Below are 15,443 nucleotides of genomic sequence, written 5' to 3'. Positions count from 1 at the left end.
AATCATGAAATTTGTAGGTAAATGGATGGAACTAGAAACTGTTATACTAAGTGAAGTAACACAGACTCAGAAAAAGAAATTGACATATGTTCTCCTTCATATGTGGATCGTAGAACCAGACTCTGATAAATAAGTATGCAACCAGACATAACTACAGGAACCAGGTTATGGAAAGGAAAAAAGGGAGGTAAAGGAAAAGAAAGAACCTGAAAGAGAACAGTAGGAAACAGGCCTTAACAAGGGAGATATGGATAAAAATTGGGTTAGTTTAAGGGACGGGGGAGGGAATGGTATACAAGGAACCTAGGGGATAAAGGGAAAGAAGGAGAGCTCAGCTTTTTGTGTGTGGTGTACTGTTGTAACTGAGGGCAACCAATAGGAGACTTGGGCTGTTACCAAGATGCTGGTTCCTGTGGAGCAATATCCTTCCAAGGCAGGCTTCTCTTCTCAAAACTGAACTGCTTTAAGTGAAGTGAAGACCAGATGAAGAATGAAACCTGAGCAACAATAGGGGCTGAGTCTGATGAAGCGCTGACCTTCTCCTGTGGATCGTTTCCTGCCTTACATCCTACTGTGAAACAAGCAAACAAGATGATGCCAACGTACTGTCCTACTATGTCATAAGAGTGTGAATTTGGACAAGGCCAAACCAAGTTCACTGTGGGAGGTCATACAAAAACAATAACACACTATTTATTCCTGTATCTCCATGGATTATATTAACTATAGTAATTCTGAATACAATGCTTGAATATGCAGGCTTTTCAGAATATTTGAAGTCTACTATGAAAAAAGCTGAAGACACAATGTTTTTTCCTTTGTACATTTTTTAAAACAAATCCTCATCTTTGCTGTTTGTAAGTCTTTGTATTTTCTCCCAGTTATCACTGTCTATAGACCTTTTGAAACCAAAACCTAGAATTCCACTGTTACATATTTTGTGGTGGCAAAACAGTTCTTAACACTACAAACAAAGATATCTTCTTGAAGTTTTTCAAGCCTTCTTTGGTTTTAGATATTAGGACACATCTTCAGAGGGCTTTCAAAGCTAAACTATGAGGATATGAGACAAACAACTCATGTCAAATTTTAATATACTTAATACTGAACCTCTCCTAACTATATTCCTCTTTCCATATCACCAAATATTTTTACCATTCCCCTTGAAAATTCTTAAGGAGTTGTCTTTCATTACACCACGTTTGGGCACACATGGTTTTAGTTGAAAACTGTTTTAAAAACTTACCCTGAAACATGCAACAGCAGTAGCATGTAGAAGACAAAGAAGAGGTTGTGAGTATACCAGAAGATGTCATAATTAGATACTCTGGAAGCACAAATCAGCTTATTTCAGTCATTTACGTTCATTGCATTGAGAAAGTGCATAAATCATTGCAAAACAAATCACAACCAAGGAATCCTGAAGTGTGAGTTATGTAAGATTTATCTATTGCTATCAGGTTATTAACTGACCATACAAAACAAAGAGTCAAAATTCATGACAAACAGTTATTTAAAAGTCTGTTTATTTCAAATAAAGATTTGGAAAAATGAAGATGAAGTGAATATTTCAAAGTTATGACATAAGCAGTGACTAGTTTGATTTTCAATTTTGCTGTCCTTTTTAACATAAAATAATCAATGTTCCTATTCTAAGTCATATTTTGAAAAATGTTCAAAGAAAACTCAAGTAAGAAAGATTATTAAATTTTTACAGTTTCGTGTTCTTTTGTGAGTAGCATAACAAGAATAATAACCTTAGTGTTATTGCTCTGGGAAGGACAAAGAATCTGAAAATAAAGAGAATAATAGGCAGCATCCATAGAATATTCGAGAAAGGTGCAAACATTTATGAGTCTACAATGAATATGTAAATATTCTAAAATTAGAAGTAGAAGGCAGATAGTTGTAAGAGGTCCTTGGGTAATTCAAGTAGCAACCCTGAAATTCTTTAGAAACCCTCATTTAAGAGGCCAATTCCTTTAGAAACCCTCATTTAAGAGCCAATTACTTTACATAGTTTTGCTGTTATACACAATGTCACTAAAATTCTCACAGTAACCATTCTTTCATATGTGATTCTAGCTCATTCAAAATTACTAAAAATTAAATCTCAAGATCAAACTCTACTCAAATGTAATAGCTCTGATACCTTGTCTAATGTTCTTTATAAACACCTTCTTTACTTTCAAACCCAGTCATAGGGTAGAAGTACCTATTTCCCTAAACACAGATCTCATTACTTACATTTTTATTATTTTTATAAGTAAGATTGGATGTCATTCATATGTATGTTACCACTAATCCTTCTATGAAAACTCCATTTCTCTGCTTAACTCACACGGAAAAAAATTCCATTTAGCAATGTGCAAGTTCCTTGTGACTATGACTTTCCATTGGCATATTTGCTTTTTAATTATTATAATATATACTGATAGGTAAAACTTCTACAAATTTCACATTTGTAGACAGGCATATGTTTTCTTGTTCACACTGAAGTCTGACATATGTCTACTTAGGAGTTTCTCAATTAGGGGGCTGGAGAGATAGCTTAGTGGTTAAGAACACTTGCTGTTCTTGCAGGGACTCAGGTTTGATTCCCAGCACCCACATGGTGACTAACAACCATCTGAAACCCCAGTTCCAGGGGCTATAACACCCTCTTCTGGCATCTGCAGACTTTGCATGACACAGGTGCACTTATACATATGCAAGCAGAACACTCTTATACATAAAATAAAAATATTCAAAATAAAAAAGTTTCTCAATTTGTAATGGTTTAGTCATTTATTTATCACTAATTCATAATTTCCATATTATTTTCTTAGAATTATCTTTCCTCATAAGCTGGAAATGCCACCTTTATTAATTAGCAGAATTTGTACTAAGCAGGTTCCTTTTACAGGGATATTTATCCATTTTGTCCATAGATCATTTCTGCAAGTAAATTTTATGTTTTGAGTTACTGAAACTGAATCATTTAGTGTTTACCAAAGCACACTTCTTGTATTCTTCCTTGTTTGTAACATGCGCTGGACCTTGGTTCACACTAACAAATTTTGTAACACTTTGCCAAATTAAAAAAGCAAACAAGGGGCCAGATAGATGGCTCAGTGGTTAGGAACACTCAGGTTTGGTTCCAAGCACCCATACCTTGGCTAACAACCATCTATATTTCGGTTCCAGGGGAGCCAATGCCCTCTTCTGACCACACGTACTTATATGCAGACAATACACTCATATGTATAAAATAAAAATAATAAAATAATTTTTCCAAAGCAAATGAAATGACATGCCTTAGGTTTTTATAGAAATTGCAAGCTAAAATATATTTAAGGAAGAAATACACTTTTATGTAAAGACTTTATTCAAATATTCACATCCTTTTATCAGTGATATGTGTTTTTTTACAACTTTCAGTTACTTGTTGGCTGCTAGTTATTTCACTTTGCTGAAGTGCATGGCATAGTTTTATTTCATAAAAGAGGCACTGAGAGGAGCTCTTGAATATTTGTTTTGAATTTGATTATTTTTCCAGCTCCTTTGATGTAGTATTGACTTTTCCCATAATTCTCTTGTATCTACTGAGTAGAACTCATATTCACTTTTCTTGAAATGTTGCCAATATTCTGTTTCATTTAATAATTTTTTGGCTGGGCATGGTGGTGCATACCTTTAATCCCAGCACTCAGGGGGCAAAGGTAGGTGGATCTCTGTGAGTTCAAGGCCAGCCTGGTCTACACAGTAAATTCCAGGACAGCTGGGGCTACAGGGAGACCCTGTCTCAAAAAGACTTAATAATTAAATTTTCATTTCTTAAATGCAAGTAATGGTTGAATTTTTAAAAACCTCCTTGTTTTCCTCTTTGAAATTTCCTTTTTAAAGCCCTGCATCTGATGTTTTACTGTTAATTGTGCTTTTAGTTCTGGCTTTCAAATTTTTTAATTCTATAAAGAAGTAATTGAATACTAGGTTCTTTACTATGATTATTGTAATTCATAAATATATGTCATGGTTAAAACTATTTTAAAATATATTGAAATGAGAAAATGTGTGTACTCTTCTTATCTACAAAATATATCAATTATTTTAATAGATGGGCACATGAATGATCCTTGAATTAGTAGAGTGTTTTTTCCTATTAGAAATGTTTATTTGCTTGGTTTCTTTAACACATTTTTCCTCAATGGTAAATAGAAAGGGTAGAAGATTATCTCTAAATTTACTTTGGAGAAATAGTTTTTCACAGTAAAATGTAGAGAAAAGCAAATTAGGTGTTATAATGTTCTTTAAACAAATAAGAATGATAATGTTCAAAATGAATGAATGAAGTGAGGCTGGGGAGATGGGCCAGCAATAAGAGCTTTTGGTGCTCTTCTAGAGAACCTGACTTAGGTTCCCAGCCCCAATGTCTGATGGCTTACAGTCACCTATAGCTCCAGCTCCAGGGGATCCAGTGCCCTCTTGGCCTTTGCAGGCACCCGTACACACATGCCATTCACATACATACAAATAAATAATCAATAAATCAATAAATAAAATTTTAGATGTTAAAAAGAAAGCCACATCACAGTCGAGTAGAAACTGATATTCATATTCCATTTAGAAACTGTCTCTTAAGAATATTTTTCTAGATTTAGAATGACTACATTTTCTTATTGCTGTAAATAAATATATGAAATGTCATAAATTTCCTTGAAAACTAAAACTTAATAAATCTTCATGAATTATTGCCTCCCCGGCATAAAAAATATATCACCTCACAAAATTGACACCCTCATATACTAGCAACATTTCTCTTCTTAGTGAAGAAAACTATAGCTTCCATGAAAATCCTGAAAGCTTACCACTTGACATAACTCTATTATACAGAGAAGTCTGTCCTTAACATGTAATTTAAAATGTAGGTAAAGACAGAAAGATGAGTATTTGCTTGAGAACTGAACAATGAAAAACTTAGACTGGGCCCAAAACATCAACAGCATTGGTTTTGAAATCTAAGCTACATAAGAATGGTGATATTGTGACTCAGCGGTTAAGAGCACTGATGGTTCTTCCAGAAGACCGAGGTTCAAATCCCACCACCCACATGATGGCTAATAACCATCAGTAACTCCAGTTTCAAGGGACCCAATGCCCTATTCTGTCCTCAGGAGGCACTGAATGACCTGGGTGCACTTACCTACATGCACACAGTACAGACACACATAAAATAACAATTAAGCAATTTTTTTTTTAAAATTGGTGATTTAAAGAAAGAAGGGTGATAGACCATGCCATCAGAAGAGAATGATAAAATACATTAATGTGGAAAAATGTTTTGAACATAATTTGAGACAAAGCAAGGTTGTTGGAGGTCGGATGGAACATAGAAAAGGAGAGCTACAGGTATGGTCAATAAAAATAAACCATGGAAAGAGTGAAATACTAATTGCTTGTGAAGTTTGGGAGTGTGTATGTATACAAGTAGCTGTGTACAGAACTGTAACAAAAGAGTCCTTTTAGCACGCTATTTTGCAATTATATTCAAAGCATTAGCATTTTTTCATTACATTTCATATCTCAGATAATCAAATAATGTAAGTTTTTAATTATGAGAAATTGTGGTTTAATTATGAGAAACATTATGGCTCTGTTTGGCTTTGTTTTTTTTTTATTTTGCTTCTGCTTTCTGCAAGCAGAAAGCTTACTCAGAAATATGAGACTATATTCTGAAATGGAATGTGCTCACCAGAAAAAAGACATGGAAATCCTATTGATAATCTATATCTGAAATTAATCAAAATATTTTAATTTGTATGGTGTGGGTGTGTGTGTGTGTGTGTGTGTGTGTGTGTGTGTGTATGTGTGTCCTGAAGTTGATATTGGGTGTCTTTCTCTGTTGTTCTCCATCTTCTTTTTTTGAGTCAGGGTCTCTGACTGAAATATGAGCATAGTTATCTACCTAGACAGGTTAGCCAGAGAGCCCCACTTATCCACCTGTCCATGCCCATCTCCATCCTGGTCAGTGCTGGGGTTGCAGATGTGCATCATGCCTGGCTATTATATGGACCTTAGGAGTCCAATTCAGGTTCTCAAACTTGTGTGCAAGCACTTTACCAACTGAGGCATATCCAGAACTCCATCAAGAAATTTTAAAGAGAAAAATGAATGTTAATCTGAGTATTTCCAACTATTTCAGCATAGGTCAATAATGTTTCCAATACTATCAGTGGGAATAATTTTTAAGTCAGGTATCCCTAGGAACTCCCAACATTTGTGGGTATGTAGTTAAATTTAATCTCATGTCCTATTAAGATCTTGAAGAATTTCAGTTTCCTTGGTATCCAACTGAAGTTTTCATATACAATGCCTTACAAGTAATTTAAAAAAATTAAATAAATAAATGTTACATAGAATGCTTCTGCTTCAGTCATGGTTATCCAGAATAACGCCCTAACAAGAGTTTTCCTCCATCTATTAAAACGAATGTTAACTAGAGAACCTGAACATCAACGGAGAGTGCATAACAGGACAGTCACTCTAAGTCTTACCTTATCGCATAGGTAGAAGCTGTAACCATGAGAAAGAGCACCAACACCATGCAGACGCCAGTTAGTCCAGGAACTGTAAGAATGATTGAAAGTACGTTTTAACTTAAAATATACTGGGAAGAAAGTACAAAACATTATTACCTTAAAGTTCAAAGTATGCTGCTCCATAGAAAGCCAAATTCAAATTGCATATATATATATATATATATATTCCCCATCAAATAAGCCTTGAAAATCAGTGTAACCTCAAAGTATTAAAGACAAATCAGCCTCTGTTTATTGAATAAAAGAATATATATTTTAATGTTTTATTTATTATTTTTATTTTATGTGTATGAGTGTATTGCCTACATGTATATAAGAGACTGGTATAGTACAATGTCCATGGAGGTCAGAAGAAGGCATTGGATCTCCTGTAACTAGAATTATTGTTGGTTGTTAGTCATCATGTGGGTGCTGGGAATCAAATCCAGGTCTTCTGAAAGAGCAGTCAGTACTCTTAACTGCTGAGCCAGCTCTCCAGCCCCAGAAGAGTATATTTTGCACCACCAAATGTACCACTCATAACATTTTATGGATACTTCTAAAAATACATAGGGCATCAAATGCCGTTAATTAATGCTAGGGGCACAGTCAGAGCTCTTATGATTTCTCTTTTTTCCTACCATTGTATTCCATCTTCTTCACTCTGCTCTATTCTTTTATGGAACTAGTAGTCCTTCACATTCAATTTTAAACAACTTTTCAGCCTTCACTATTTGGAATAATTGCCCCAGCATTATTCACATAAATCACAGAAATTTACAAGTCTATGCCTCCCAAGTGCTGAGATTAAAGGTGTGCATCACTACACATGAATTAATTGGAATTTTTTTTTAAATTATCGAGCTTTTGTATATTTCATACAACTGTTAATCAAATTTAGACTCCCTTCCCCATCCACACCCCCACCACTGGATTGCATATATTCAGTTACACGTTAAGTCCTATCCAGTCAAGCATTTTTTCCCAGATGTCCTTCAGTGCAAATTCATCCACTGGAGTCTAGTCAGTCTATCTAGAGATTGTAAGGACTACTCTCTGTCACCCAGTAGTAATCAGTCTCCAACAGTTCCCAGACTAGGGCCAGCCTACTGCCCATTCTCTGGATCCACTCTGGGCCTTTGTCTGAGTTGGCATGGGTCCTTTACTAAATACCACGATTGCCATATTTTTAAGAAAAAGAATTAGCTTAAAGCTTTTTTAATAGAAGAATGAGTTTATTTTGGCTTATAATTCCAGAGGGCTAGATTCTGTAATGATGGGACAGGCATAGCAGCAGGCTGCCGGATCAAGAGCTTGAATAATCATGTTCATCTACTCACAGGAAGGAGGGAGTGAATAGGAAGTGAGGTGAAGCTATAAATTCTCAACACCAGTCCCCAGTTATAGCTGTGCTTTTTCCATCAAGTCTCCACATCCTAAAAGTTCCATTACCTCTCCAAATAGCACCACCAATTGAGGCTCAAATGGTCAAATACATGAGCCAATGTGGGACATTTCTAATTCAAACTACAACATTAGGTCTTACAGCACTTGTGCTGAGATGAAAGCATGAGAAAAAGACAGGAGGCGATCGGAGTGAAATGCCCTGAAATGAGAGACATTAGGGTACCATGTCTTCTCAAACCTGAGCCCATGGGCACAAAGTGGGGAGAGGAAGAGGAAGGCATCGCCTGTCTAGGTGGTGTCTGGGGACTTTGGGCAGGTTTGCATGACCACTCTGTACCTGAATTTCCTCAACAACCCATAATATAGTTGACATCTTCCCCAGAGAGCACATGGAAAGACTAAATGAGATGTTGTGTATTGTAGATACTTAAATCATAGAATACCCCTCTCAGCTTCTTTCTGGAATAAGCATTTTTTCTTCCAGATTTAAAGACATGTGTGTTCTCTTGAGAATTTGACCTGCTAGAAATTTAAACCATTGGTTATATTTTGGGTTGCCTTGATTTGTGTTCATTTTTCACTTATTTAAGTATTTTTATTGAATTTTTGTGTATTTCATACAATACATCCTTCTATTTACAGACAAGTATGCCAATGGCCACTTATCAAAGAAGTTTCTTTTGCAACAGAGGGAGACTATTACAGAGTTCCACAACTGGTCACGCACAGAGAAAAAGTGTCTATAAAAACTTAAAATTTAAAAAAAAATTATGATTTGAACAAAAGTTGTAGATCTCGTAACGGGAGAACATTGTTCTTACTAGACATCTTAGGCTGGCAAAGTAAAAGCCCCATGCCTGGAATGGACTCCTCTTTTGAAGCTGTTGACTAAGGATACCATAGGCCATTAAAAATACTGACTGGCTCTCTGTGAGTTCAAGGCCAGTCTGGTCTACATAGTGAGTTCCAGGACAGCTGGGGCTACAGGGAGACCTTGTCTCAAAAAGACCAAAAAAAAAAAAAAAAAAAACTGACCATTGACCCTGCTCTTGATTACCCAACAGAGCTTGTTGATAAGGCCCTGCTGCTAAACAATTGCATAGATGAGCTATACGACACACAAGGAGAAACCATGCTAGAGGTGATGTCAATACCTCAGTTCTACTGTATAGCTTTCATAGTGCTGTAGGTGCTATGTATGCTACCTGAAGAAAAAATCAGTCATCAACGTTACCCAGCTGTGAGCTACAACAACCTAATATTATGGGAGTAACCACCCATATTTTAATTGGATTTAAGCTCCACTTCATAGCATGGAGCCCAAATCTGACACTGATAGTCAGGCCTAGGAATCTGAGGTTAGACAGGTCACGATATATTGTTATGCAATTAGATTAATGCATCTCTTGACACTCAGCAGAGAGCTTGCTTATGCAGCAGTTGGTGATGAACACAGAGAACCACAACTGGCTAACAAGCCAAAACAAGAGACTGCAGAGTGCTTATTCCTAAATTGGGCACCTATATCGAACTTTTTCCTCCCAAGGCTCAGGAATCATTGCAGAAGAGTGGGCGCAAAGACTGTAAGAGTCGAAGGTGGTGCATGAAGGAAATGAAATTTTCCAGACAGCTTAGAAGTTACTCATATGCACACACAGAAATGGTGAGAGCGTGCACAAGTCTCACATAAGCTAAAGTCAGACAAAACTCTCAGCGCAGATGTGGCACAGTGGATTAGAAAGCTCAACCCTACCTGAGGTACTACTGACAGTGGATGGCTCCTGGGAGGGGGAGAGTCAGTCTCATTTAATGATGAGACTTTTGGTAGGTTGAACAGTTGAAAAGGCTTCAGTTGATGAACCTATGCTGAAAGGAAATTTGACTTTATACGCCTTTGTGTGAGTCTGTGTGTGTGTGTGTGTGTGTGTGTACGCGTGTGTGTGTGTGTTCATTAGAGGACATGAAATTGTAGGGAGTTGTAAGGGGGGGTACAGATTCAGGGGGGATCTGATCAAAATATATTGCATGAAATTGGCAAGGATTCAATTAAAATGAGTGAAAGAAAAAAGAAAAGAAAATTATTGTGCTGGTATTTTAAGAAAGCTTGCAGACATTTCTTCTCAATATCAAAAACATTCCAGGGTCACTGAGATAGCTCAGTGGGTAAAAATGCTTGTCCTCATGTATGACAGCTGAAGTTAGCTCCCCATATCTCACATGGTGGAAGAAGAAAACCAACTTCTATAACTTGTTCTCTAATCTCCACATACATGCCATGGCATACATGTGTGCCCCCCCCCAAAAAAGTGAAAACACATAAATAGATAGAAACATTCTAAAACCAAGTTTCTAGCATACAATTAAATTCTAAATAAAAAAGGAGAAAATTTGCAAACATGTTAAAATTATTGGTATGTTACACAGCTAAAAATACAACAAATTTAGTCCACATAACATGCCCAGAATGAATAGCTGATATACCATATCTAAAACAGCTAAAATCTCGATATACTCCTTATTATCTTATTGTTGCAAAATTAAGTACAGTCCTATTTGTATTATATATGTACTATTAAAATCATATAAGCTCTAATAATCTTTTTAAGAAATATTTTATTATTTTTATTTTATGTGTGTATTGCACACATGTATGCAAGCATACCTGTGTCCTGTAATGCCTATGGAGGTCAAAAGTGGGTGTCAGATCCCCTGGAACTGGAGTTATAGTTGTTAGTCACCATGTGGGTGCTGGTTACTGAACCTGGGTCCTCTGTAAGACCAATGTTCTATCTGTGAGACTCTCTTAAGTTGTCTCCAGAACCCCAGTGTTCTTAACTGCTGAGCCATCATCTCTCCAACCAGAGCTCTAATAATTCTTAAATGTTCCATCTGAGAGACTCTCTTAAGTTGCCTCCAGAACCCCAGAAAAGAACTATTCAAATGATTCTTTCTGGAGAATTATACACATTTCCACAGATATAATCTATGGAATAGAAAAGCTAACACAGACTGGGAGCCACTTAAGAAATAGCCAAGCCCAGCACAGTATAAAGACAGTGCAGGTGTGCATCACTCGGATTCCAAAGGATTTAGAATAACTAAAGTAATGGTATCAGAACCCTCGGTATTCTAGAAACACATTTCACTTGTAAAGAGCTACATGAAAATGAAGGAGTTAATCTTTGGCTCCTTAACATCTGAGTACTTTTCATGCCTCTGGCTGATGGGCCTAATCCAAGTCATGTCTTCTGTACATTTCCTTCATAGGGGATTCATTTCACAATGTCCTTTCTTACAAAACAGGAACCCCACGGAATGACCCAGCTGTGAGTATCTACTCAAACAAGCAAAGGTATAACACACAAAGACACTTTTGGGAACATTCAAAGCTGTTTTGACTTTAATCATCAGGGAATATAAATAATTCACATCTGCATCAATAGATAGGTAGATACAGTTATCATTTTATCTTTATCTGAAAAATTAACAAGCAAATTAACAAGCAAATTAACAAACAAATTAAGCATCAACATATGATCCCCAAATTCTAGACTAAGTGAAAGGTGTCAATTTGCTTCATACACTGTAAAGTAGAAACCCATAATTACTTTTAAATAAAAATTTAGAATAATTACATTAGCTTCTAGTGATAGAAAGCAGGATCAGTTTCTGCAAGGGGAAGAGGCCAGGAGGTGTTGTTAAGATCATAAAGTTTGAGAACAAGGTAATGAAATGTGTCATCAGGACTTGGGTGATGCTTGATACAATATGCATATTAAGGCCAATTAAGCTGTGTGTTTTACATATATGTGTAATTTTGTGACACTTAATTGAGACTCAACAGATTAGAAAAACAAGCAAATAAAAAAGCATTAATTGACCCTTAAAAAATGAATTAATGTTGGGATTCATGGTTGTTACATATTTTGACACTTACAGTTTGAAGTGTTCTTCCAATAATTTAATTGGGCCTTTATTGATGTTCTAAGTGTGCATTCAAGTTTTCTGTGTGATTCTGAACAAGCCAAGATTAGTTAAGGAATGTCTACCAATCACTTGAATGGAATGATGTCTGATAAACTGGGTATATTTAGACTAGAGCCCCATTCTTTTTCCTCATCATCCCCAATAGACACCTCCACTTGCTACTGCTGCCATATCACATGTATTCTATAGTACTCTTTCCTCTCCATACCTTAAGATCTCTCTCTCTCCTCCCTCTCTCTCTCTCTCTCTCTCTCTCTCTTTCTCTCTTTCACATTTCTCCCCCTCCCTCATGCTTTCCTGTCTGGTTTCATGATCTACACTTACCCATAAGCTCACATGTGTATAAAAATTAAAGTAAGATTTTCTTGTGAGAGGAAACACTCAGCCTTTCTGATTCTGGCTTCTTTTGTTTAACATAAATTTCAGTTCAATCCATTTTTTGTACATGTCTTGATTTCATTTTATTTATGGCTAAATAAACTTTGATCGTGTATACATATCTCATTTTCTTTAACCATTCATTTTGGCTAGTTCTATGTCTTAGCTATTGTAAGTAGTGCAATAATAGACATTTTGTGCAAGGACCTCCATCTCTCAAATTTAACAGTTTATACAATTCACTCTAGGGATGCAGCTTATAAGTAGAATGCTTGCTTAGGATGTACAAGACTTTGGATTCTATCCCACAGGAAAAAGAAAAAAAAACCCTGAAGATCATAATTTATAAAGCAGATCATTTTAAGATAAATGAAAAAGAAAAGCATGCTATTAGTAAAGAAACAAAAACCCAGCTGCAATTAGAATGGTTAAGGAAAGAAGGTGAGACTTAAGGAAACCCCACATTACAGTCACTGGAAGTAAACAAACTGAAATAAACCAACCTATTAAATGGGGTGTTATACAGATCTCTGTATTAAATAAATGAGATAAAAAATGTTTTTATTTGTTCAGGTAATTGTTTGTGAGCATTTAAAGTGCACTGTTAAATTTTAGATATAAAATTTACTTTAGTTCCTTAAGTAATAAGGTCAAACATATATTTTTAGGAGAATACAAATTGATATATATATATGTATATATCCTATTTCTTTATATCTATTCACATGAAATCGATTAAGTGGCCTTTACAGTAAGTAATTCCATGGCACTGGCATGTTTAGGTGAACCTGAGAGATCATTTCCTCCTTACACAATGCAGAAAGAAATATATCATCTTGACTTTATGTCCCACATCTCTGAACATGATTGGAAACAACTGTGTTTGTTTACACACATTTTTCTAATTGAAATTGGATGCCCTTCATTTTATTCTCATCAGAAAAGGCATTACTAAAATAGGAAACTTTTAGTACATAAATATTTTAAATGAAATATTTGTGTATATCAAACCATTAAATTTATTTACTAAATTCTTAATTTAAATATTTTTATCATTTCCTACATAGAAAACCTTATTATACTGTGCTTCCACAGTCTTTAGTTTTACAAAATAATCTTGATTTCTTAGTCAAAAATACACTGGAATATAATTTAAGCACCAAGACAGAAGACCGCAGAAGATTAAACAAACTAAGGTATAAGTAATCAACCAATAAAATATTGTTTAAACAAGAGACCCTGAAACACACATGCATTCCTTGTCACTGGGCTTGGCTTTGCCTGGGGACTTCTCCTGAGGACATGCAAAGATTGCTGTGGAACTCTAGTTTGTTGTGAAGAGCTCCAACAAACAAACAAACAACAACAACAAAAACAAACAAACAAAACCCATAAGATGATGGGGCCTCAAGCTTGGTGGAGGAATCTTCTGTTTACTCAGAAGTATTCATTATACCAAGATGACTTAATGTAATACTTAATCATCTAGGAAATATTCTATATCTTTGTAAACTATGTTTTTGAAGCACTTTAAACATCTCAAGGTTTTCATGAAGCTTTCTGTAGCAGCAAATGCCATCAATACAAAATTCTTGTTTATTTCCCTTAAACTAGTTCATATAAAACCAAAATATACTTATTCATGCATAAGGTTTTGTTTTGCTGTTTTTCTTACTTCTGTTACTTATCCAGTTCTTGGAACTTAAATAAAAACACGTTTTGGGGGTGAATAAAATGAAAAGCAAACTAAGTTATTCTTAAACAGAAAGTGGTGAAAGACTATAAAATTACAAATATTATAATTACATAGTAAGAAAGAAAATATTTTGTGAATCTAAGATGTGGGGTTTAAGATCTATAAATTTTTTCATAATAAAATCTGTTCAAAAAAAGAACTTATTCCACTCTTACCCCATCCCCTGCTAGCCTTGGACCCAGACCCACTCCAATTCCCTTGCCTCAGATTCCCTGGACTAGCTTCCTAACCCAGAAGAGTTAACTGCCCTAGCATAGATTGCTAAATCCATCCTCAAGTGTTTCCCAACCCCATTTTCCACCCCCCAACAGACCAACCCACTTAGGACTCTGGTAAATCAGGTCCCACTCTTTGAATCTCTATTCAATTCCTCTGCGGTCTCAAAACTTCCAAGCTACACCACCCCACCCTGTCCCCTGCTAGCTTTGGACCTAGACCCACTCCAATTCCTCTGCCTCAGATCCCTAGTCTAGCTTCTCAACCCAGAACAGTTAAACATCCCACCATGGATTCCACTAGCTCCTGATCAGCTGGGTGGAACAATCCAGCCCTCCTATGACCCTCACCAAGCTACCTACTACCCTGTTCCACCAACTAGCCAGAACAGTCTACTACTCTGAAAGAACCTGAAACAGCCATCAATTTATTTTCCATACCTGATCAAAAAGCAACCAAGCTACACAAACAATATAAACAGAACCAAAATTTAATTAAATAGACAGAATAGAAGTTCCTACCAGACACACAACAAAAAAAGAACACCCATATGCCCAAATGGCAGGCAGTGCAAAACACAAATAGTATGAAAAACCAAGAGAATATGTATCCACAAAACCCACTAGTCCTACAGAAGTGTACTACAATGAGAACCACACTTAGGAACCCCAGGACACAGAATTTAACAGACTAATCATAAACATCATGAAAAAAAAATTAAAAAACACAAACAACTCAAAAAGGATAGGCATAAACTTGTGATAGAAACTCAAAAATATACAAATATCAGCTTAAAAAATATCAAAATTGAGTACTTAAAAAGTTAATTCACAAAAGAGATAGAAATATTGAGGAAAAGCCAGACAGAAATGAACACGGAATTGAAAAACTCAAAAAGTCAATTGGAAATGATAGGAGAAGGCCTCAAGAGCAGAAGAATGAAATGGGAAACAGAATATTAATATTAAAAGACAAAGTTGATGATCTGGACTCCTTAGGCAAAGACTATGGAAAATGAAAACAAACAAACAAACAAAAAACAAAACAAAACAAAAAACCCCATAGGAATGGAATATGCAGGAGATGTGGGAAAACACAAAAAGACCAAATCTATTCACCATAGTCATACACGAAGGAGAAGA

At 35.7% G+C, this 15,443-nt stretch overlaps 1 protein-coding gene across 3 annotated transcripts in view; it reads right to left on the bottom strand.

The window, feature by feature from the left end:
• Nox4 (NADPH oxidase 4) overlaps positions 1-15,443 on the bottom strand; it is a 161,257-nt gene that overhangs the window by 84,998 nt on the left and 60,816 nt on the right. For 2 of the 3 annotated variants that reach the window (XM_029556406.1, XM_008853620.2), the window contains exons 7-8: positions 6,534-6,606; positions 1,247-1,327 (exon numbers count right to left, since the gene is read on the bottom strand). In XM_029556406.1, coding sequence (XP_029412266.1) covers positions 1,247-1,327; positions 6,534-6,606 — 154 coding nt within the window. The remainder of the gene's footprint in view (positions 1-1,246; positions 1,328-6,533; positions 6,607-15,443) is intronic. The other variant, XM_029556407.1, reaches the window with a different exon arrangement.

This window comes from Nannospalax galili, unplaced genomic scaffold, assembly GCF_000622305.1.
Source record: "Nannospalax galili isolate Female #2095 unplaced genomic scaffold, S.galili_v1.0 scaffold347, whole genome shotgun sequence".
NCBI lineage: Eukaryota > Metazoa > Chordata > Mammalia > Rodentia > Spalacidae > Nannospalax > Nannospalax galili.
This window is presented reverse-complemented; position numbering and strand designations above follow the sequence as displayed.